This window comes from Drosophila biarmipes, chromosome 2L (assembly GCF_025231255.1).
Source record: "Drosophila biarmipes strain raj3 chromosome 2L, RU_DBia_V1.1, whole genome shotgun sequence".
In the NCBI taxonomy this organism is placed as follows: Eukaryota; Metazoa; Arthropoda; class Insecta; order Diptera; family Drosophilidae; genus Drosophila; species Drosophila biarmipes.
Window position 1 is genome coordinate 18,649,515 of NC_066612.1, and position 23,183 is coordinate 18,672,697.

General features: G+C 40.8%; 2 protein-coding genes across 5 annotated transcripts in view; both read right to left on the reverse strand.

Moving 5' to 3' along the window:
• Positions 1 to 20,721, reverse strand: part of LOC108034364 (zinc finger protein 160) — a 36,585-nt gene extending 15,864 nt beyond the window's left edge. Inside the window, exon 1 of one of the 2 annotated variants that reach the window (XM_050885688.1) lies at positions 20,578 to 20,721. Coding sequence is in view for 1 of the 2 variants with exons in the window: in XM_017109254.3 (XP_016964743.3) it covers positions 55 to 72 (18 nt within the window). In the remaining variant the exon portion in view is untranslated. Of the gene's footprint in view, positions 1 to 54; positions 162 to 20,577 lie in introns of those variants that run through there. The other variant, XM_017109254.3, reaches the window with a different exon arrangement.
• On the reverse strand, positions 8,707 to 10,846 carry LOC108034363 (uncharacterized). 3 transcript variants are annotated; one of them, XM_017109251.2, is made up of 2 exons: positions 10,735 to 10,846; positions 8,707 to 10,677 (listed from the first exon to the last, which is right to left on the reverse strand). In XM_017109251.2, exon 2 carries the CDS (start codon positions 10,657 to 10,659, stop codon positions 8,764 to 8,766), a length of 1,896 nt encoding a protein of 631 aa, XP_016964740.1. In that variant the 5' UTR covers positions 10,660 to 10,677; positions 10,735 to 10,846; the 3' UTR covers positions 8,707 to 8,763. The 3 variants fall into 3 exon arrangements, with proteins under 3 accessions (XP_016964740.1, XP_050741649.1, XP_050741648.1); XM_050885692.1 differs by having other exon boundaries at positions 8,707 to 10,139; positions 10,242 to 10,781; XM_050885691.1 differs by having other exon boundaries at positions 8,707 to 10,670; positions 10,725 to 10,771.
• Positions 20,722 to 23,183: the final 2,462 nt, after the last annotated feature.

Below are 23,183 nucleotides of genomic sequence, written 5' to 3' on the forward strand. Positions count from 1 at the left end.
CAAGGGAGGTTGCGATAAGAAAGCAACAAAGCGACTGTTCCCAAGATTACCCACCTTGCCACTGCGCCACATTGCGTAGATTTTCAATATTTCCTGACAATATTTCAAATAATTTTGCTTTAAACATTGTCAAACGGTTTTGTAGTTTAGTTTTGTTTTCAAAAAGTGTAGGGACTGGCATAAAATAGAGTCCCTTCGTTCAGAACCGCCTTCTTCCGGCTTTAAAAAGCTTTTCGATAAACTTTTTGTACGTACATAAGTTATAAAAATTATAGAGCCGAAAATTCTTTAAATACGCGTTGGAGTTCTTATGGACAAGCTAGGCTTTTGAACAAAATTCTACTGGTAAGTGGGAGCCGAGGAAGCAGATCTTGGGGCAATAGTCCTTGATAATTTCAGCGCTCTCGGAGTCTATGTATCTCCACATTCTCCACCTCTCTGTACATAACCTTCGAGTTGTAGTACCCGCAGTTTGATTCCGAGAATGCGGTTGGATCCATAACTGTCTAAATAGTACTAAAATTCAGATGATTTTTAAGAATGAGTCTGAAACATTCATAGCTACTATAAACAAAAACTTTTGAAAACGTACTGAAGCGGAAATGCGCCCAAAATCAATAGATTGCAATTAACATATAGTAAAAAACCAACTCTCTTCCTTTTACCCTTTAATTTAATAAACTCTTTTACTCGCGAGAAACTTTATACCCGCTTCAACAACTCGTTTTTATGTAGAACTTACAATTGGTTTACCACCTATTTGTTAGATCTTTGCTATTCTAAGCTCATCAAATTCCAATTGTGAGCTTTGTTTTCTGTACTCCAGATGGAGTACTCTTGAAAAACCCCTAACAGAATGATTTGTGGTGATCCAGTCTGGCGACTAAGCTCCCTAACCACCGCCTCTTCACGGGAGCTGCACAAAATGAACTCGACTCGACTCCGGCGGTGTAATATTTCAAGTCCGCTTTATTCATTAGCCGGAGATCCAGATGCCGCCCCCAACCGACGGGCCGACGAGCCGGCATCCTCAACCCTTGCACGAGGGCAGCAGTCAGGGCCACCGCAGCGTTGACATGGCCGTGTCCGTACTCGCGTCCCGTTTTCCGAGCTGCTCCACGTTAAGTATCCGCCCGCTGGCCGGCTGTCCTCTGTGTGTGTTGCGGCCTGTCAGAAATGAAGTTTATGGCGTCTGTGTTGCGACCGTGTTAGCGCGCTGTCTCTGTCCCTCTCCGTATCCTGCTGTCCCTTTCCGGCCCGTTCGCTATGCTAAATGTAAAAGTGTCATTTCCGCCATATGTGAGCGCGATGAACGATGCGTCGAAGTCGACGTTGACGCCAGAAGCTCTGATGTTGCTGCTGCTGCTGTGATGTTGCTGCTGTGCTGTTGCTGCTGCGATGTTGCTGCCGTGCTGCTGCCGCTGTGCTGGGTTGTCGTCTCGGTTGTTAATAATTTCAGCGCACAATTGCAGCAGCAACAACAATCGCTGGCAGCAGTTGGCGGGAATTTACACAAACGAGGCCCATGTCTGAGGTTAAATACGAAAAACATAACAATTCCAATGCAGAGCCCCCATTCCCATTACCATGATATGGATCCATGTGGGAATGCGGGATGTGCGATAGGGCTTATATGGGCGATGGGCCATGCCGAACATCCGCGATTGCCGCCGCCTTCATCCGTCTAACAACGAGGACCATATTGGCCACCACCCACCGAACCGTTTGCTGTTCCTGTGAGTGATAAACGAACATTTGTTTAACAATTAACGTGCTGGCAGCAGCACATGCAGCGCCTTATTTATTGTGCTGCTGCCCTGACAATTTTTAGACTGCGCCAATTAAAGTTAAAAGGGGTGGTGGTGACAATCTCGTCGTAGTGACTACTTGGGAACGGTAATTGCCTATTAAATATACTCATTTGCAAGAGAGACAAATAACTTTTTAAAATTAGAAAGTGCAAAAAACAAATGTTGCGTCATAAAACGTTTAATTTTATAGCATTTTAATTATATTTATGTATATAGCTCTTTTTTCAGTAATTGTTATTTTTTTCAGAGCTGTGCCATTCAAAAATATGCTTAATTGAAACATAATTAGAGTGAAATACACCAAAAATATGTATATTTGACTTGAATTTTATTAATTCTTTTATGTTAGAAAACATTTCTTAAATATCAATTGACAATAACTCAAATTTAGATAAAACAGCTTAAGCAACTTGATAATGCTATAATACAATTATGGTGTATAAAAATATTCCCAAAGAAGGCATTCAAAATCTAGTAAAATTACACTGGGATTCAAGGAACGCAGAATGTAATGCCATATTTGTGTGTGAAGCTCTTTCTGGTCACAGAAATACTCGTATGTTAATTTCCAGCATGGCTCTATTGAGGAATTAAATAATAAAAGCAGTTAAAATCCTGCATGGCACAATTGTCCCATTATTTGCATTTGTGACAACGTACGACGGCGCCGACGACTGCGATCCAATCCCCATCCGAGTTCCCCACATCCTAACCCAATCCCAATCCCTGTTCCGATCCAAGGGAATCCGCACCAGAGTCGTCGTCAGGCTCTGCGTCATCAACAACAATAAAAGCAATGGGGCAATAGCAGAACAACAAATAACACGACAATGCTGTTGCTGTTGTGACACCGAGGGCATCATCGGCAAACAACACTGTACAACACAATCGAGGAAGATGGGATGTGATGGGACGGCATGTGGACGTGGATGAGGATAGGGATGCCAATGGAGGCCACGAGAAATCCTCGTGGTTGTTTGATTCGAAAATTGAGTTTTAGCGAGACAAATAAAAATAAAACTTAGAGCAGCGGCAGCAACAATAAGAGCCGCAACAGCAACAAGCCAGCCAGGCAAAGCGCAACCATTAAAAAGGAGTTATCACCCAATTTAGTACCACAAGCGCGAAATAACGCACACATATGCACGGCAGGATGGGGTCAAATGGGTTGGTACATACTACGTTTGTTTGCCCCAACCGTCGACCTCAGTTGGAACAGCAAATATGTAGACATACTGTACAACATGGCAGTTATTGTCAAACCCAAACGGTCTGCAAATGAAAGGACAGCCCAATGGGCTGCTACAAATAATATGGTTAGCACCAAGGAACTTAAGATTAAACATTTTAACAACAAACTGTAACAAATATAATGTTGGGAGAATAAAAATATCAATATTTATGGTAAAAATATCTCATTTAAAAGTTGTTGCTTTGAAAACATTGCTTTACAACCAATAATCAGTCTTCCACGAGCCCAAAAAAATATTAATAAAGTACTTACATATTTAAAACTATTTCAATCTTAAGCACTACCCATTTCAAAGATCAACATGGTTTGATAGCGACAATAGAAGGATACCAATGCCTTAAAGCTTTGGTAATATTAAAATTAATTTTTAATTTCCTTTTAATATAAATTGAAACCGTAACTGTCGGCCATTTCGATTTCACAGTCCTCATTCCAAGCGATCCTCAGCGGCTTCACTCAACTAAATTCTAAAAATAAACCACAAAAAATACAAAAACAGGTCAAATCGCCTTAGTATACTTAATTTGATGGAGCTTAAGTGGAGTGTCATAAATATATCGATTTAATGGTAAAAACTGCAAAAATTCATTGCCATGCAGGCGAAACTGGCAGCTTGACAAACGTCATCAAAAAATTTAACGACCACTCTTTTATGAACGGGCAAAATAAAAAAATTATATGCCACATAAACCTGATGACCGTCCGGCGAATCGCACAGCACTCAACAGGTAGTGCCCCGACCAACCCAGATCCCATATCCCAGATCCCTGATCCCTGGTTCCCTGGATCCCGAGTCATCCTGAGTGGCATCTGCATCGGCGATGTCGCATCTCTTCGCCGACGACTGTAAAACAGTGAGGGGGAAACTCAATTGGAAATTAAAAATGCCTGGCAGCTGACGAGGAGAAATCAAGAGATGCCAATAATAATAAATTCGGCGTTGTAAATTATTGCGCATCGTAAACGAGAATATGCTAATCGATTGCATTAACCCGATAATGACGGTAATTAGTTCTTTGTTTCGCTCGAAGGAGAGTCTTTAAATTTTCCATAAACTTATTAAAAGACTGGATCTGCGCCTTGGATATGATTATCGCTCCACATACCACTTTGGTAACAATGCCAAAATGTATCTATATCTTTTTTGAATTAGTTTTAAGCTGTTATTTCTCAAAAATAAGTACATTCATTTTATTACTTGCCACTTTAGTAATAATGTATCTAAATTTATTTTAAATTAGTTTAACGATTTTACTTTTAAGAATAAGTACATTTAGAATAGTACATTTTTGCCAACTCCCTTACCAAAGCGGCGATATCACCCGGTAAATCCGTTTCGAAACCCATCCTTGATCGACTGATCGAGCCATTAGCATTCAAAATAAAGTCAATACCAGACAAACCATGAAATCGAACCGAAAACGTATGGCTGGAATTAACTGCAAATCGTTAACAATAATTCAGCGGGCAGTTCAACAGTTCCACGGCTCATTGAAAGGGGTTTTCCGGGGGGTTAGGGGGACTCAGACTAGTTTGCATTTAAGGCGAGGATGATCGTACATTTTAATGGGCATATTTCACGCCGCTCGCCGGCCGATTCAGCGATTCCAGCGGATCCGTTTGGCCACTCCACTCGGATCTCGGATCTCGGCCCACGACGAATTCATAAAGTATCTCGCACTTTTTAATGATTTCTGAGTTACAAGCCGAGTGGCCGAGTGGGATCTTTAACTCTGATTCCCCGGCTTCCTTCTCGCAGCAGGTACAATGCAACAATTTGGCGGCAACTTATGACAGCGCAACCGTCGCAAATAAACTCAAATGGCACCGTACTAAAAAACTGATCTGGCCAGCGAGAATTTATTCAGCTTTTTGTGGCCAACAACGACGCACCGATCCGAAGTGGCCGATGAGGCGGCTCTCGTGCGCACTTAAATTATGAATATTACCAAATGGGTCAATTCGAAATAAATAAGCAACGGTCCCGCGAGTCTCCCTCCCGATCCCAGGGACCTCGGCGGATCGGCCAAATAGAGTTGTCTCTGTCGCAATTTCTCATTGAGCTGTCGCCCGTTGCCGACGAGGACGAGGTCTCGTTTCCTGGCCAGCACGCATACGCGCGCAGTATCCCCCGGATACTATGGATGGTTTGGATCCCATGGATACTGTGGATTGGCATTGGGCGGCCTCGCCTGCTATATCGCTCATGCATCTGGTAATCTATGCGCAATTAGCGGCGTACATCAGATTTAGTACTCTGATTGCTTTGCCCCTCGCTATCTGTCCCGCTCGCGCTGGCCGACGATTATTGCCCGTAAATATGATATGGAATTCGTTGGTATTTGTTCCTTAACCTGCCGGAGTGGCTCATCCGCATAGATGTTTAGGAGACAGGCAGGAAATGCATTTAATTCCCTGTCCATATATTTAGCAAGGCGGTGACTTTGATTAGGCTGAGGACGAACATGGTAATCATAACTCAGTTGTTGGAGTAACTCGCAGAAGAACACATTGTTAAAGGAGATTTAAGGGGTTTTTATATTTATTGTTCCCTTAAAATATTTTGACCTTAAAAATTGATTATTTTCAGAATTTTTTGTACGTTGCTACACAGAAAACAACGAATTCTTTAATATAGATTTAGAGAAAAATCTATGTCACCGACCTTTTCCGTAAAGTATCTAATATTAACTGAAAATACATGTTACTGAATATATATATTTCTGTATTGTACACTACAGTATTTAAGAATTTTATTTCTGTTAATAGTATGTGTCTATTAAGGAATAATGAGAAAATATCAACGATGATACTCCATTTACTTATTTTGAACAATCTCGGATGTTGTAAAAAGAAACCTAGAAGTCAGATCCCTCCTAATCCATTTCTAATAATAACAAAATAAAATTGAAAACTATTTTAAAAACTTACACTCATTTCCTAATATATTCTTTCCCTGATGGTGTGATATTGTTTGCAATTAAGATTCAAAATTTTAATTACAAAAAAGTAATGAAGTGTAGGCTTATTGAAACATCATCACTTCGGTATTCTTAGAATTCCCGATCTTTTGCAGCCGCTCCCAAAGAACCCGCATCCAATTCGAAAGCGATAAAAGACCCGAAGAGCCTATCAATATATCCATCAATTAGAATTTGCGCGGATAGACGCGGCCCAGCCCAGGCCAGGAACGCAAGTCCCACTCAGTGCATCCATCAGGCGGACTCATCCGCTGGGTCTGGTTCCTTGGGCCCGGCGATCTTTACGGCACCATAACCGCTCTGTGGGCGGAGGTGATAAATCCCTGTTAAGTGGCTCCCATTAATGCATCGACTCTCGTGACTTTGGGTGACTCTCCAATGGCTGCGGCGCTTCCGTTTACTTTGCTTTTGACGCGTGGGATCGACTTCCCCGCCCAACTTCCCTTCCGATCGTAAATTTTCCAATTTGTTGGAACCGCTCAGAGTCCAACATCCACTTGTTTTGGGGGTTTTGTTCTTAAGGCGGCCGAGTGCCATAAATTCTGATTAGTATTATGCATTTGCATCTGGTGGGCGTTGTCCGAGTGGGTTTCAATCTAATTGCAAGCCAAGACGAAATGACACGACCATTCACACCCAGGCGGCAGAACAAAAATGTAAAATTGAATAAACAGACAGCTGAGGTCCTCTCCAATGGTCATAGATTTTACGATGCTTTTTTAGGAGGCTCGTAAAATTAAAGATTTTACGAGGCTGCCATTATTTGACAGTAAACAAGGTTAAGCAATAGGGAGAGCCCCAGGTCCAGGTGCTTTTCGACCCGCCAAAAGGGCGTGACAGATTTGTCGACTTTGACGCTGACCCGCGCTCTTGTCAGTTGTCAAAAAATTCCCAATGATGATGGCCATTAAATGCTGGCGGGCCAGAGCAAGCCAAACCACAAAGAAGATCGCCATCAAAGTGACTTTTATTGTTCTTTAATTGTCGAACTGTGTTCCGCCGCCTTGGTACGCGTTATATGTACGCACATAAAATTTAATTTTATGTTTCGACTGCCAGCGAGTAAGAACCATTTGAAGTAGTCAAGTCAAGTCAAGTCCAAGTGACCCGCTGGTTTTTAGTGTGGAAATCACTTAAGCGCGTTTACCGAATTTACGACTCTAACGACTTGCGGAGCGAGATGGGAAGCATTTCCGCTTTTATGAGCTGCCAGCTCTGAACAAGATTATTAAAATGATTTAGCGACATTAGAATTGATGTGGTATTTGTAGCCTGGCTTTCTATTAATTATCCCTCACAATCTATCTAAAAAGTAAAATAATGGTTTCCACTGATATTTAATAATTAGACGTAAAATTATGACTGCATAAATTTGTTGAAAATCCGATTGTCAGTGACATTTGATTGTCTACTAATTGGATACCTAAAATCATATATAATTGTGGGCTTAACCCAACACATAGTTTCTACAACAAAATTTACAGCCAGATCGACGGGCTGCAAATGCTTAAATGCGGATAATTTTAAATAAGATGAAAATACTTATTCAATTCTAATAAACTTAAGATGGCCAAAACAAACTCAAGACAGCCATTAAATGCCTTCAAAACCTCTTTAACAATTACAATGAAGTTCCTTCCTTTCTTTTTCACAATTGTTTTGCCTGCAGTTGTCAATCAGGCATAAATCACTCGTCGAATGCAGGACCACAAGGCAGGCTGGTCGGCGATATTGGGCAGGAGGTCCATAAATCAGTCAGAAAAACGCATTATAAAGGAACTATAAATATTTGTGTGTGATTGACGCCGGCTGCACATAAAAGTGGAATTAAAAAGACGTAAAATTTTTACACATTTATGGGGAGTCAGCACCCTAGGCAGGGCTGATAAGGTCCTGGCCCGAATGTCGCACAGCCGAGCAGAGTGGGAGTGTGATGCCATCATAAAAAGCATAATTACGGGCATTTGTGCTAATGTGACTTTCTGGCCGCAGGCGTTGGCAAAACATTTCTTATCATGGCGGCAGGATGTGTGATGTGAGCGAGGATGTGGAAGTCTGGGGATGTGGATGTGGATGTGGATGCGGGGAAGGAATAATGCAGGCTGGAGTTAGACGCCGAGGCAGGCTGAGCTCTCGCATAAATCACTCATTATGAGGCGTAATTAATGCGACTATATGGCGACCTAAATTTTCTATAAATCATCAGATTAAACCCAACACGAGAAGCATTCATCGTGCCTCCAAGGAGCATATGTATGATGTGGACTTGTCCGTTCGTACATATATGTTTGGTGGAATAGATAGCCTGGAATCTATTGGCAGCTTGACTGAAGCTCCGCCCATGCTCATCCAGATGGGCTAATGATGTCATTCGGGGAACCGGCTAATGTTTATGGGGATAATTAAGCCACATCGGATGTGGGCCACAAAGCAAAGGATCTGGGATTAAAATGGATGCCATAAAGGCAGTTCTGCAACCGATTTTAAAGCATTACAAACATATTCCATTATTATGATATTGAATAGCTTATAACATTTATCAAAATGAGTTAGTCGATCGAAGAGGAATTAACAACTGTAGCATTAAAATGTATGACATTCCACATTATTTCTAAAATTTAATTCATTTAGTTTTTTAGTTTTTATATTGGCACAACAAAAATAAAATTGACAGGCTACACACTTTAATTACGTTACAAACATCATTTTCATAAGTATTTCAAGAGCAAAAACAGTACATTTCAATCAGATAGTTCTGAATACAGTACGAATCATTAGCATACTCATTAACCCGCCTAATAGGCCCATCTATGGCCAGCCTATAGCCTGTAAACCTCACGACCCCTTCGAACTGGCCCCCACCTGGAGTGGTCAGCAATCTAACCCTGAATTCCGACTGGTGCTCATCCGCCAGACGTCGCCACTTGTCAGCCTTGAGGACCCTATCCAGATATAGAGTCTGGCAGGGAGGACTATGTGTGAGCAGGATCTTATTCAGATTCCGGATAATCAGACGGGCAGCCCGTAGAACGTATCCATCTGAGGTCGAAACATTTCCATGCTGCTGACACTGACAATATTGTCGGGGTATTTCCGCCAACGAGCAGTCCCGATGGTCTGGTATGGGCAGGAAAAGGCTGATTCCCCTTGGAAGATTCTCCCCCAATGCCCATAAATCTGCGCTGCGCTGCTGCAGTTGCTCATCCTCCAGAGCCGTGAGATTCGGCATATCCAGCAGAGTGGCATGCAGATCAAAGGCAGTGACCAGACGATGATGGTTGATCTTCAAATTGCGAATGGCCTGAGGATATCGTTGCTCCAGCCACCTGGGGTAGCACAACATGGCCAGCGGCTGATTCTCCTCCACCTTACCCTGAACAGTGTCGTGGAATCGACCCTTCTTCAAGCCATGATTGGAGACCACTAAAAGGAGGGTCTTCTTGAGCACCCCGCTCTGGGCCATGGCCTTGAACATTTTCAAAAACGGTTGATCAAACTTCCTACCATAGTTGAACAGGTGATCAATGCCCTGTGTCCACCACAGAAAGGTGAAGAACCTGTGGGTTTTGTGATGCGGAATCATCTTTAATAGGAACTCCCTGAGCTCCTTGGCATAGTTATTCTTCTCATTGCAGTGAGTGTTGAACAAGCCATCTATCCTGGTCTTATGCCACATCTCGAGCAGAGCGGGTCGGAGATAGAAGTCCGTTGGCTTGTCCTCGAATCCCTTGGCAAACATACTCCTGTCTATATTGTCCTCCCCAAGAGCAGTTTCATAGCCAGCCTGCTGGAAAAACTTCCATATAAATGGACAACTATCCAGACTACTGAGATCCGCAGAAAGGTTCTTCATCTGCTGGCCACTCAATCCACTTAACAAGGGCATCAGACTGTCGAAGGTGTCATTTCCCAGCCGATTGAATCCCTTCAGTTCCACATGCGGAAGGGATAGTAGAAAGTTGGCCGTGCGAGCCATACTTCTGGAAAAATGCATTTGAGAGATGGAGTCCAGACCCACAATCAAAACTGACAAGCTACCAACATGGGAAGCCAACTTCAGAGGAGGAAGTCCCCGGGTATTCCGCAGCCAATCATCTGCAGGATGGACATAAAAGTGAACTCCATTATAAATTCTCGAGCCGTTGATAGAACACTCGGCCCTTATAATGTCCGCGGGCGGCTCAATGGTATTATTACCATCTGTAAGAAGCGGGAATTCCCGACTGTACAAATACCGATTGTCATAATCGGTGTTTCGCTCCAAAGCATGATATTGGCACTTGAAGATCTCCAAACTCTCGATGCCGAATCTTGCCTTCAAAAAATCCATGTCTACCTCGGTTCTCAGGTAGTTATAACCACAATTGCTAAAGGACGTCAGGTCCAGTTCGCTGGAACAAAAGTCCTTTCGAAGGCCTCGCCACAGGAACAACACATCACGTTCATTGGGAACCATGGTCAGCATGCGACAGCCCTTGGTGTTCACAAAGTATCTGTCCACAAGGTGGTGCTCCTCAAAGATCAGATAGTCCACCATCACATCGTTATAATAGTAAACGAAAGAGAATAATATTAGACTGCAAAAGAAACAGCAACGTATACTACAGTAGCACATTTTGCTTGTTCCTGTGGGCTAAACATTTGAAATGCTTAAAATCAACTCGAAATGATTGAAGATACCCAGACGCACATCGATGATTCCAGATCGCAGATGTGTTCAAGGCTTTGCGTCTATAAATGCCATCCTTTTTTAAGTATTTAAATGAGGAACTTCTTTTTCTAAACAATATTTAAAAAGCCCATGTGATGGGAAGTTAAAGACTTAAGCCTAGGAGGTCTGTAAATTATACAAGGATCTTATATACAATTTTTTGAAATAAAGAATGAATCAGTTTCATTTAAATTAGTGAGGATGTTTTTCTTGATGGCTTGACTTCAGTGGCAACGTGCCTGATACATCAGTATTCCATCTGCATGGGCATTAAGTACAGTCATTACAGGAGCTAAGTACGTCCCCTCGCTTAATTTCTGGGCCACTTTTCGTAATTATTCGATTCAAGCTGAGCTCCTTTTTAGCCCGGCTCCCTTTGAAAATAACAATAAACTAAAAGGTCCACTCGTGCATAAAGCATTCGCATTCGCGTCCGGAGTTCCAGTCCACTCCAATCCTAGCCAGAATCAAAAAGATGGCCGGCGGAGGCCGGGGGGCCAGTGGCGTTAATTTATCACTTAACCTTCTTTAGCAGCCAAGTTTATAATTTCGATGGCGTCCATGGCCGACCCAAAGCGAGGATGACGACGAAGCTGGCAACTGCGGCACTTGAACGACGACTGCCCATCAGAGAAATGCCGGACACGGGGAGGGAAGGAAGGGGGATGAGCCACTGAGAAAAACAGCTTCCAACTTAAATTGTGAGTTCTGCAGTAGCTCAATAAACTAAGTATTAGCTCTTAGAAAACTCTAGGACTGTCAATAGTCTTCAAAAAATAATAAAAGAATGGAAAAATTGAAGATACCGACAGCAGGAACAGTTATACTTTTGTAAATGTAAAAATAACTTAATTATAACAATAATAATTATAAAAACTGCAGGTATCTACCGATTGTTTTGGTTTTTTTAGTTAAAAAATGTTATTTGTCATCCTGTCTATCCCATAAACAACAAAAATAATAAATAATTTTAATAAAATCGTTTGTCAGCCTCAGGGCTAGTAAGTCTTTAAGTCTGCAAACCTAGCATAGTGGGTATGAAATAAAAGGGACTTATTTCTTCCAGTGCAATGGTGCTGTTGCTGGAGAGCTCGAATAAAATAAAATAACAAACGGCTGCCGGGGTTTATATATATTTTTTCCCATTGTACATTTAGCCAACTGCTTCACCCTGATTCTGCTTTTCCGACCCCAAGCTCCACCCAGCCCCCTTTTCCTACAGTGACGTCGTCGTATTTCTTTGGCTTACGCACCAGCCCCACAGCCCCAGCCCCCTTCCCCGTCTCTGCAACGCCGCTCCTGGTGTTGTCCTTTTTGTTGATGGTTTACGCTCTGGCCGAGCGCTCTTTGCAAAATGAAAATGCAAAAGGAATATTCATGAGGAGATTAGAATTATTTTTCGTGCTGTCATTTTCATTTTCACTCCGCCTTCTGCGTATTTCGTCTCGGAGTGCCCTACAATAGGTTTTATAAGGCTCTAAGGCCTGGGAACGTTGCCATACTTAAGTAGTCATTTTGAACAGCCTTAAAAACCAAACTATAAATATGACATTATCATTATTATTATTATAACATTCTAAAAAATAACAAAAAACATTACTATCCATCATAACTATTTTAATAAAAGTAATTCATCTTACGGCTCGACAAATTTAAAAAATTGCATTTTATTTTACTAAAATATTTTACGCAAACATCCCTGTTAAGTCTATGGGAGTTATATTAAACTTCAGGAAATCTATTGAAAAAATTCAAAATTTAAAATTGAATAAAAATTCATATAATTTTTTTCTGCAGCACTTTTTTGAGTCAGCTAAACCCAAAAAAGACGAGCTCCTTCCTCCCAACTTCCTTACCATTTCTTTTTGTTTCGAGCATTTGCTTGCTTTATTTTTTCGCTGAGCGCGAGAAAAAATATGATTTCTTTGTGCCAAAAGGGATTAAATTCACGCTCGTTTGTCCTGTTTATGATGAGTGCTGTTTGCTGCTGTTTCTATATATATATGGAGGGGGTTTTCTCTCTTGCATAAAAGTTTAATGATACAAACACCCAGGCACTGATATGAATCACCCGATGGCAGGCAGACATCGCTTCCCGGAGAGGAAAACCTTAAAAAAATAAGGAAAACACAAAACCACCCGACCAACGTCGCCATCGCATTTAAAATATTTTGTGAAATTATTATGAAAATGCGTAAAGGGATTTAATAAATAACTGTAACTGCTCCTTACTCACCCCCAAAGCAGCCCAACACCCCCCTTTCCCTGCCGCTCATTTGCCTTTTCCCGCCATTGTACCGTAATTCATAATGTTGTTGTTTTTTCGGCGCTTTCCATCCAGACTTTTCCTTTTCTTGTGCATCTGTGTGGGATGTGCCCTTCCCTCTTTCTCCCTCCCCCTCCATCGCTCCTGTTGCTGTGTGGAATTATGTTTTATCCTGAATTATGGATTTTGTTTTGTTGTTTTCTGTCAAAATCATATTTTGTTCGCCACCAACCCCCCGGCTAACAACCGCCACCCACCCAATCCTACACCCACTTGATAACCCAAGCCCCACTCATTTACATGCTGAAATTTCGCTTCGCCCACACTGAAAGAAATTTATGAGGACGGTCAACACTATTTAGTATTTATATGAGGTCATATGATTTCAAATTGTGGATTTTATTAAACACCTCTTAGACAATTTTAACTTGGATTTTAAACGTTTTAAAACGTCCATTTTTCCTGTGAAACAGATTATAATAGAGCTATGGAAAACAATTAATTTTTTTATAATTTTTGGGAATACAGAAATAGAGTTCTTAAAAGTATTCTGAAATTAAAATAGTTTTTTTCGGTGTAAAATTTCTGGGTTAGCTCGGTGCTCAGCTCAGTTTCCAGCTACAGGCTTCTCTCGCCATTAATGAGAATTTGTTTGTATCGACGTAAGTCGTAGGTCGAGGGGGTTTTGAGGGGTTCCGGGCGGTCGGCAGGGGGATTCCTTCCCGCTTTGGTTGCCGTTGGCTCGGCTGCTCAGTTTAGTTGTAAATTTACAACAACAAGCAGTCGGAGCGAAAAGTTTTTCAAATAATTTCTACTTAATGTTTAGAATTATTTTTAGCCGGAAATTAGAAATTATGAAGAATATATCACACAGGACCAGAAGGACACGAGCGCAGACCCCCAAAAACCCTGAATGGAATGAATCATGCATCTCTCGCTTGTTACCATACCATTTAATTGCCAGAAAACTAAACAAAGTCGTAAATCGTGCACTTAACGAAGGGCATTTGTTTATTTGGCCTTTCCTAATTTCACTTTTAATAATTATTTGGTGGTGGCTAAGAGAGTTGGGTTAAGTACAGTATTTGTTTTGTTCAGTTCATTAATGAATGGAAGAATATGAGATTTAAGACTGAAAATGATTAAAGGTCGTAGTTTTACATAGTTTTAAAAGAGGGGTTATTAAGTTTCTCGTCTTTAAGATATAGATTTCTAAGGAATCAAAAATTCGGGAGTCCTATTCCAAATGCATCCGTCTTTTTTTAGGATGCCCACAAATCGCAGCATTTAAAGGGATAAACCACAGCCTGCCGCATCCATCCGGCTTAAGGAACAACCATTTCGAGGACCTCCATTCGACTGTCGGTTCGGGGACATAAACAAAATATCAGGTGAGCCCTTGTGGGTGACAAATTAATGAGAAGCTCATTAACGCACTGAATGAGGATTACGGATTTGATTGAAGGTCCTCTGGGCACAAGTACGCCCACGGACGCAGTCAGGTTATATAAACTGATAAGGCACACACACTGCCGCCGACTATATACAAACAAGCGTACTGTACATATATCTCGCCCCTATTTGCAGTGCGCAACACCAGCAGCAACAACAACGACCACGGAATGGGAATAGTCAGCGAAAAGTGTCATTATGTGTACACATAACGGGATCCCGACTCCACCTACAAAGCCCCAACTCCCTCCACTGCCAAAAACCCGGATCCGAAAGCCAGCAACGACACAACGACAACGAAACGACGGCGCAAACAAGGAGAAAATGTGTACATAAAACAATCTCGTTATGTCGGCATTATCCTGAAGAATTCTGGTTCGTCCTCGTCACTCGCAGCGCCATAAATCACTCACACGCTTGGCACAGCCCCCCACCACCACCCATGCTATCGCCGTCCCTGTCTGCGTCTGTCCCGCTCTGTCCCTTTGTGTGTTCGAGGCGCGTGTCCTGCTCTCGTGTCGTCCTGCTCACACATAGACATAGAGCAGCGCCTTTGTTTTAGGGGAATCTTTCTATGCACTTTTTTCAGTGACCAAAACGCTTAATACCCTGTAGGTAAAGTCAAATGAATATGAATATTTATCGTATTTTAATGTGTTAAGTTTCTCAAAAGTTAAGATCATTAGGAAATATATTCAAGATTTTAAAGGTAAAGCCGAAACCAATATAATGTTTAAGATGCGTAACGGCTAAACATTGGTTATGTCTGGATATAATTTTGTGAAAATATGAAGACTAAGGGAGATTTTTTTTATAACATATTGATATTTTTGTAACAAATTTCGTTTAAACTATTTTTAAATTAACTATATCGCTAACTTTATCATTTTTAAGCTAATTATATTAATACAACTTATAAAAAAATGTATAAAAAATTCTATGCATTTGAAATGTAATAAAATTAATTATATAATAAAAGTACTTCATATTATCATTTCAATCTATTATTTTTAATAATTTATGGTATCTTCTTCCTGTAATATATAAGGGTATTTCCTCGCCTATTTTTGCCTTCCTGGAAAACAAGTATTGTTGTTGCTCAGCATTTTTCCCTCTTGGCTTGCCAGTAATTCACCCCGCGGTGACATTTTGGTGTGACAGACAAGACGTGTCCTTCGTCCTTTTTGCATTTTTCTCGGTCGCTTGGCTGAGTCTGTGTGTGTGTGGCAAGTTTATCGTTTTAAATGTTGATACAAGCCGGGGTCGTGGTTCGCTGCCTGTCCACGACCGCGTGGGGATAATAGGATGTTAAGTAAATATTTAAAAAAGCCCCATCGCCCACTCACTCACGCGCAGATACCCCCCTTCGGGCAATTGAGAAATTGTAGGCGACCTCCCGAGTTGAGGGGGGAAAACTTTTTCCGGCTACGTCCGCTCATTTGCGATTTCGATGGCTGGAAAAGTTTGGGGGGTGGGTGGTGGGTGTTTGGTGGAAACCGAAATCAGCCGGCGCTGGCACTCTCTAATCCAGTTTCTGGCCCCGGCTCTTCGGCCAGGACACTTTCTGGCATAAATCATTTGCATACAAAATGAGTCCAATGAGGGAAGCCTGCGAATGAGCGTCGAAGATGAATGCCGCAGGAATAACAACAACAGCAACAACAGCGCCACCAAGAAGGGGCCGGAAAAATCCTTTCAATTTTCGCACACATTCAATTTTATTAATTAAAACATTTTTTTCCGCCCTTTCTCCGGGCTTCTTCTTCTTCTGTTTGTGATTGGAGGAGCTTGGGCAATTAATTCCAAACATTCAGGACGCTTTTTCTTTGTTAAGTTTCGGTTCTTTTTTTGGCTCTGTTTGTTTGGGGTGCGCAAATTATCCTTCGCTATCCTTGCGCGAAATAAAATATCACAAACAGTTACAGCCCCCCATAAATAATGGGAATTTATGCCAGTCACATACAAACGCACCCAAAGGACCGCATAGACCCGGAGTACAAAGGCAGAAGCCAACTTTTCTCGCTGAAATTACCATTCAATCATTTTGTAATTGCCAGTTTTCCGAGGGGCAGTGAAGTGGGTTGTAGATACATATATACCCGGCCACCTCAATTCAATTCGCTGCCTGGACGGTCTCATTTACCTTGTCCGGCTCTTAATTTCTGCAATCTATTCTAATAAGCCCTCTATTCCATTCTATTTTGCATTCAAATTGGATCCTTTTTCATTACGATTTTTGGAGGGGAAGTGCTGGGAGTCCTTGGAATTGTAGGGGTTCCCAAGAAGAGATTAAACTTTATTGATTTTATAATACAATATTTTCGCAATGGGTATAAAAGGATTTCTAAAGCCTGGAAGGGGAAAGCGAGTGGGCCGTAAGTTCTTGTTCTTAACTTAAATATAATTATTAAAACGCAATTTTCAATAGAAAAGTATGTGTTAAAATGGATATAGTCTAAATTTTAAAAAGCCTATTAATCAAATATTGTTTTTTTAACGTCTTTAAATGTATATACAAACTTAAACTCAACAATATTAATAAATCAATATCAATAAAAATAGTTTACGAAAAATGAATTAATAAAAATTTATGGCATTCTCTCAAGAATTATTAATATTTATAATGTTCTAATTCCTATAAAAATAATTTATAAAACTCATTTTCAGCAAATTTCTCTCCCAAAGGGATCAAAGACAATGCCCTAGTTCTACCCAACACTTCAAGTTAGATCGTTGACATTTGCCAGAACTTCCCCGCCCTCTCGTCTAACCGTCAAATCTCATTTGGACAATTTTGCAATTTTAATCAGCCGTATCTTTACGGGGGCTGGGCCCCAAGAGTCCAACCACGCACACCCCCCTGCGCAAAACGACCCCCGTCCAGGCGCTTTCGCTTTGTTTTTGGATACCGCTTTGGCTGCTGTCTGTCATAAATCTATCAAGTTTAATGGCCGCCTCAGCGCTGCACATAATTTTATGTATTTTATGCTGCAAATTGTTAGCCAAAGCGCACACAAACACAAATCAGCAGGAGCAACCCTCGGAGAGCCGAACAATCCACAGCCAGAACCACCCAACCACCCGTCTCACCCACCCACTGGGCAGAGCCACCCCCAGAGGAAAATGGAAGAGGAAAAGCGAGAAGCGAAGACGAAGACGAGTACACGAATTTCCACGCACATCTCCGAAGACTTACAAATTTCATAAAGTGGCAATTCAATCAATCAATTCTGACAGGGGGTGGCCGTTGGGGGTGCAAACCACCCCACCCCCAAGTGCTGGCCATTTTAACCGTTATGCTCACGTACACAATCACACAACTCAAACTGATTTTGCTGCGGACGGAGGAGAAGTGTGGGGGAAAGTTGGGGGTGGGGAAAACAACAGCAGGGGGAGAAAAAAGGAATACTTAAAAAGGAAAAACAAAGGGAAAGCAGCCAAGTTAAGGCGAGGAAAGCATGCATAAATTTCGCTTAGCCCCACGTTTTTAACGGCCCCGCCCCTTTTCGGGGGCAGCAACTTTGCCTCGAAGGCGTCATTCCAGTCCGGCCAGTCAGTCAGTCAGAAACGGGTCCACAGGACCCTTGCCAGTTGGCAGTTTAAATATTTTTTAATTGCCCTTCGTGTGGCGCTTCCATCCACCCAGCCACCCACCCATCCAAAAACCCACCACCACCCCTTTTCGTAGGCATTTGTCGGCTTCTTCTTCCCGTAGCCCTCTGCTATTATCCTTATTTATTTGTGTTTCACTTCTGTTTCATTGCCCGCTTTGCGCTTTTCCTATTGCCATTGTCCTGGGCATTCGATAAATTTTGAAAACAGAAAAGAGCCTAAAGGAAATGCCAGACAAAAGCGCTGAAACAGAAAAGTCATTTGACGGTGGGCGACACGTGGAAATGGGGTGGGAAAAGTGCTGATGAACACTGTATAGAGGAAAACATCTTGAGTTTATGCAGAAGTAAAAATCAACAAACAGCCTAATCATAATAGTTTGAAGCAGTAGTTATCCGCTTAAAGTCTAAAATTATTTATCAAGAATGGCTGCAAATGTATTTAAATACTAAAGAATTTTATAATGTGGTGTAAATCTTTTCAAATTTGTGACAATTTAAAGATATTTTATGAAAGACTCAACGACCTTTTCAATACTTTACTTTTTTTACTTTACAAAAAAGGCAAGTCGCGGCCAGCTCGTCCAATCCCATCGAATCAAAGACCACCATTTCTAACAAACAATCCCCAGCCATGGTTGTTTGGTGAGTTCGTATGTATCTTTCCGATGCCGGCAAGAATCTTTCCCATGTGAGTTGGTATTCACCCGATGCCTTTGCAACCCGATGGCCAGTGAGCGTGGCCAAGCTGACAGGTGATTGATTGACACTCGGATGGAGTCCGTGGAGCGAGCGAGACAAGAATGACTGTTTGTTCTCTGTTCCCTCCACTGTGGTTCCCAAATCTATTTTGCACCGAAGGTTAAAAGAATTGGTGCTCCTCCCAAAAATAAACAAGAGAGCAGTCGCATTTTGGGCACTACTTGAAAATTCAAAAATGAAAAAATAGAGACCTTTAAAACCTATCTCTTCTTTAGTGCTTGACATTTTACATGTAAGGTAAGAGGAAAAAATATAACAATATATGGATATTTTAAATTTTTAATAAAACAGTTTAATTATATATATATAATTGTGAAACATTTTTATACCCTTGCAGAGGGTATAATGATTTCAGCCAGAAGTTTGCAAGGCAGTGGAGAAGACGTTTCCGACCCCATAAAGTATATATTCTTGATCAGCATTACTAGACGAGTCGATCTAGCCATGTCCGTCTATCCGTCCGTCTGTCCGTCCGTTTCTACGCAAACTAGTTTTTCAGTTTTAAAGTTATCGGGCTGTAATTTTCCCAAAAGTCTTATTTTTATTGCCGGCAGTACATAAGCAGGAACCAGCCGAATAGGATAACTATATCTTCTAGCTTCCATAGGAACTATCCGGGAAAAAAATTGAAAAAAATTATACCTTTGGTGTTTTTTAACAAATAACCTCGTAAGCTTGGAAAACACATTTTTAATTAGTTATAAATTTCGAATTTAATTTTATCAAAATCGGACACTATATCATCTAGCTGTCATAGGAAAGATCCGAAAATGGGTGGGAAAATAATATAAAACAAATTATAGCTTCGGTGTTTTTTGACATAATATTCTATAATATTGGGAATACAATTTTTTATATATCTTAGAACGGACGACTCTATTATATAGCTGCCAAAGAAACGGTCAGAGAAATAATGAAATAATTTTTTTTAATCACTGAAGCCAGAAACAATCCTTTAAGATTTCAGATGGTGTTGATAGCGTTGATTATTTCTTATAACTGCAAGGATATTCAAACTTCAACCTGCCGAAGATTACTTCCATTCTTGTTTTTATTAAGAAAAATTGTTTATATTTAGAGGAAATTGTGACAGAATTGTAAAGAATATTCATTCCAAATGTTTCGTTTATTAAAACCTGTTGTGTTCGCATATAACACAAATTTTTTCAATATATTTAAATCCTCAAATTATATCATAATATAATTATAAGTATTTCAAATATTTAACGGTTGTATCTTTAAGGCCTCATTGTTTTCGAATTTACTCAACCCTCTTTCGAAATCACTCAAACAAGAGCATAAGCCGGTCTGGTCTCTCACTCTCTTTAGTTCTCGAATTTCGAAAACACGAGCAGTGGCGTTGTCGAGCTTGGGGTTGTTTTCGACATTAATAAATATTTATAAAAGTTGTCTTAATAAACAATAAATACATTACATAACACATAATATAACATATGACATTTGTTTAAACATTTGAATAAGTTAATTTAGAGGTAGTTCGGTAGTGGTTTTATGACCCCTTTTTGGGTCTACGCCTCTGGCTATGACAACAGTCAAAACAGCTGATTTTCGCCAGCGTGCAGTAGAATTATAAACAACTTAAGTTAAACAATTAAAAGAGGCTAAGTGGAGGTACCCAACAACAGATAGTTGTCAATCTAATAGTATTCTACTTTTATGATAAATTAACACTTATAGATGGTTCAGTGTGTAAGAGGTTTGATGCCTTACCTGTAGAAGCAATTGCAAATTGCAGTGTTGGCCTCAAGCAACGAATCTTATTTTGCAAAACATAGAATACGCACTTCCTTTTACTTGTTGCGCTTTATGTCCTTTGGTTTCATTTAAAGTAACAATAAAACATTTAATAATACTTATTAATTCACAGCGCACTTTTCACGAGCAACCGTACCGCAAACACAACGTGCTGCTTCTCTCACACAACTTCGAAATTCGAAAGCGAGTGTTCGAACGAGAGAGCGATGCTCGAAATGTTGAGTGTTTCTTGAATTCATGAGAAAGTTCTCACTTGACTTGGGTCTCTCTAAAACTACTTACTTTAAATTGTAAAAATAAAAAAAATACATTTTGTTTTACCAAAACGACAAACCGAAAATTTTCAGTTAAAAATAGTATGCGTTTTAAACGCATTTAATGGCATAAGAATATTGTTTTTATCTTAAAATTAATCGCAAAGGAACAAAAAGGGTTCAATAGAGCTCTATAAAAGTAACACAAATTGTCTGAAAGATACAAAGACATGTCTAAAAAAACACTTAAAAAATAAAACAAATTTTGTTTGGAAGAATATCTAAAAAATATAAATATTTTTTGATTACTTTTCTTTTTAGACCTACGAAGGTTTGTTTCGCACATAAAAATGGTCTTTTTGAGTGTTTTTATACTTACAAATTTATCAGAATACCCTCTATAGTCAAATCGGCATCTAAACTGGTTATCGAAAATCTGCAATTATCGGTAAATTAATCGGACATAATTTCTATCTACGTACGTAGACAACCACCTTTGGACATGGTTCTAGGGGCGTAATCTCGATTGGATTCCACACATTTCCTGTGTCATTACCATTAGCCATCAGAGGTGGATCGAAAAGGGGACAGGCGCTGATTCAGAACCACTCATTTTGTACAGCGAAATCAAAACCATTTCTCAGATGTCATTGGAATCATTTTTACTTCAGATTCTTCTTTCAATCTCCCGAGGAGAATTCAAGAAGTGGGGGCAAGATGGGCACTAGAGGAGAACTAATTGCGTGTTCAGTGCAAAAATCGTTTCAATTTATCGCCTCAGGTTGATTTTATGCTTCACATACACACATCCACATAATAATGAATCTTCCAGCGGAGCGAAAGAGAAAGGGAGCGAGCTCCAGAGGGAGAGGGATAGAATGCCCGCTGATTTATACGCTTCAATCCCACATTTTTATTTCTTTGGCTGCCATTTAGCTAAAATATTTCATATCTCCACTGCATCGCCATCTCCAGAGTCTTCTGCTCCTTCGTCTTCTTCTTTTGGCTGCCAGGCAGAAGACTAGAGCGGGACGGACTACTGATGGCGAGAGCGAGAGGGAGAGGGAGAGAGCAGGCAATGGACAGCCGCTGCCCCGTAATTATGCGATTTGTTATTCGAGATTTGAGGCGATTGTGACTGTGAATCATGTGGACGAGGAGTCGGAGGAGGGAGCAGCTCCACCGAGAGATGATTTAAAATGCGATTTCAATTCTGGCATTTCTGATTCGCCCGGTGTCTGTACTTGAGGTTCCCCCGACTCCATCCGCATCCTCCCAACTCTCGGGGATCGCATGCCGATTCCGTCCCGCCGAGAATTGAGAATCCCAGGAGGCGATACCATGGCCATTGCATGTGCATTGGACGGACGGACAAGCGGACTCCCGGACAACGGACAACATTCATTCGCTCGCATTCGCTGACTGACTGACGTACTTGGGGGCTGACTGATATGGGTGGAACCAAAAGGCTCCAAAGAACGGCGGACTTATCTCGCTGGAAGCCCTGCAGCGGGCTGATATCCAACGAAAAATATTAGTATCTTCACTTGTTATAGTTGCTATTTTGAACTGAGATTTATTTCCTGCATTTGATGTTGTTCACCATGCCAACTACATTTTCTGGTTTTTAATCCTAATTATGTTTTGAGAAATATTAGAATTTAAATTTATTATATTATTTGCCTGAAAAATATATAAGCCTAATAAAGATGTTTAAAAGATCTAGGTACTAGGTACTCATACGTGTCTGACACAGTAAAGTTGTCGGGCGTTTTCAGTAGCAATTTTTTAATGTACCTTATACTTTGTTAAATCATGGTACACCCCTAAAACTGTACTAAACTCTCTTTTTACTCTTTTTAAAAAAATGTTTACTTCATTAAATAAAATATTGTATCCAATTTAACAACATTACATAATTAACACTTATTTACTAAGGCTTTTATTATTTATTTTCTCTTAAATTAAGTGGAAATTCTCTTTCTTATATGGATTAATTAACTATCGACTCCCAACATTTTTCCTTGACTGCCTGACCCTATATGCGATCCTCTGCTGAGTGTTGGCCGGGCCTGATTGCATTGGCCTTCCTCGTCGTCTTGGTCTTGGTCTCAGTCTTCATCTTCATCGCCGTCGTCATCATCGGCATCGTCCATCTTGGCAGGAACATTGTCAGTTGGGCTTGGGTTTTGGGCATGGTTTTCGGTATGGGTTTTGGCTGGGTTTGAGCCAGGGCCTGAGATTCGTTAGGTCTGGGAGCGGGGACTGGCGAGCATAAATCACTCTCTCGGCTCGAGGATCGCAGGT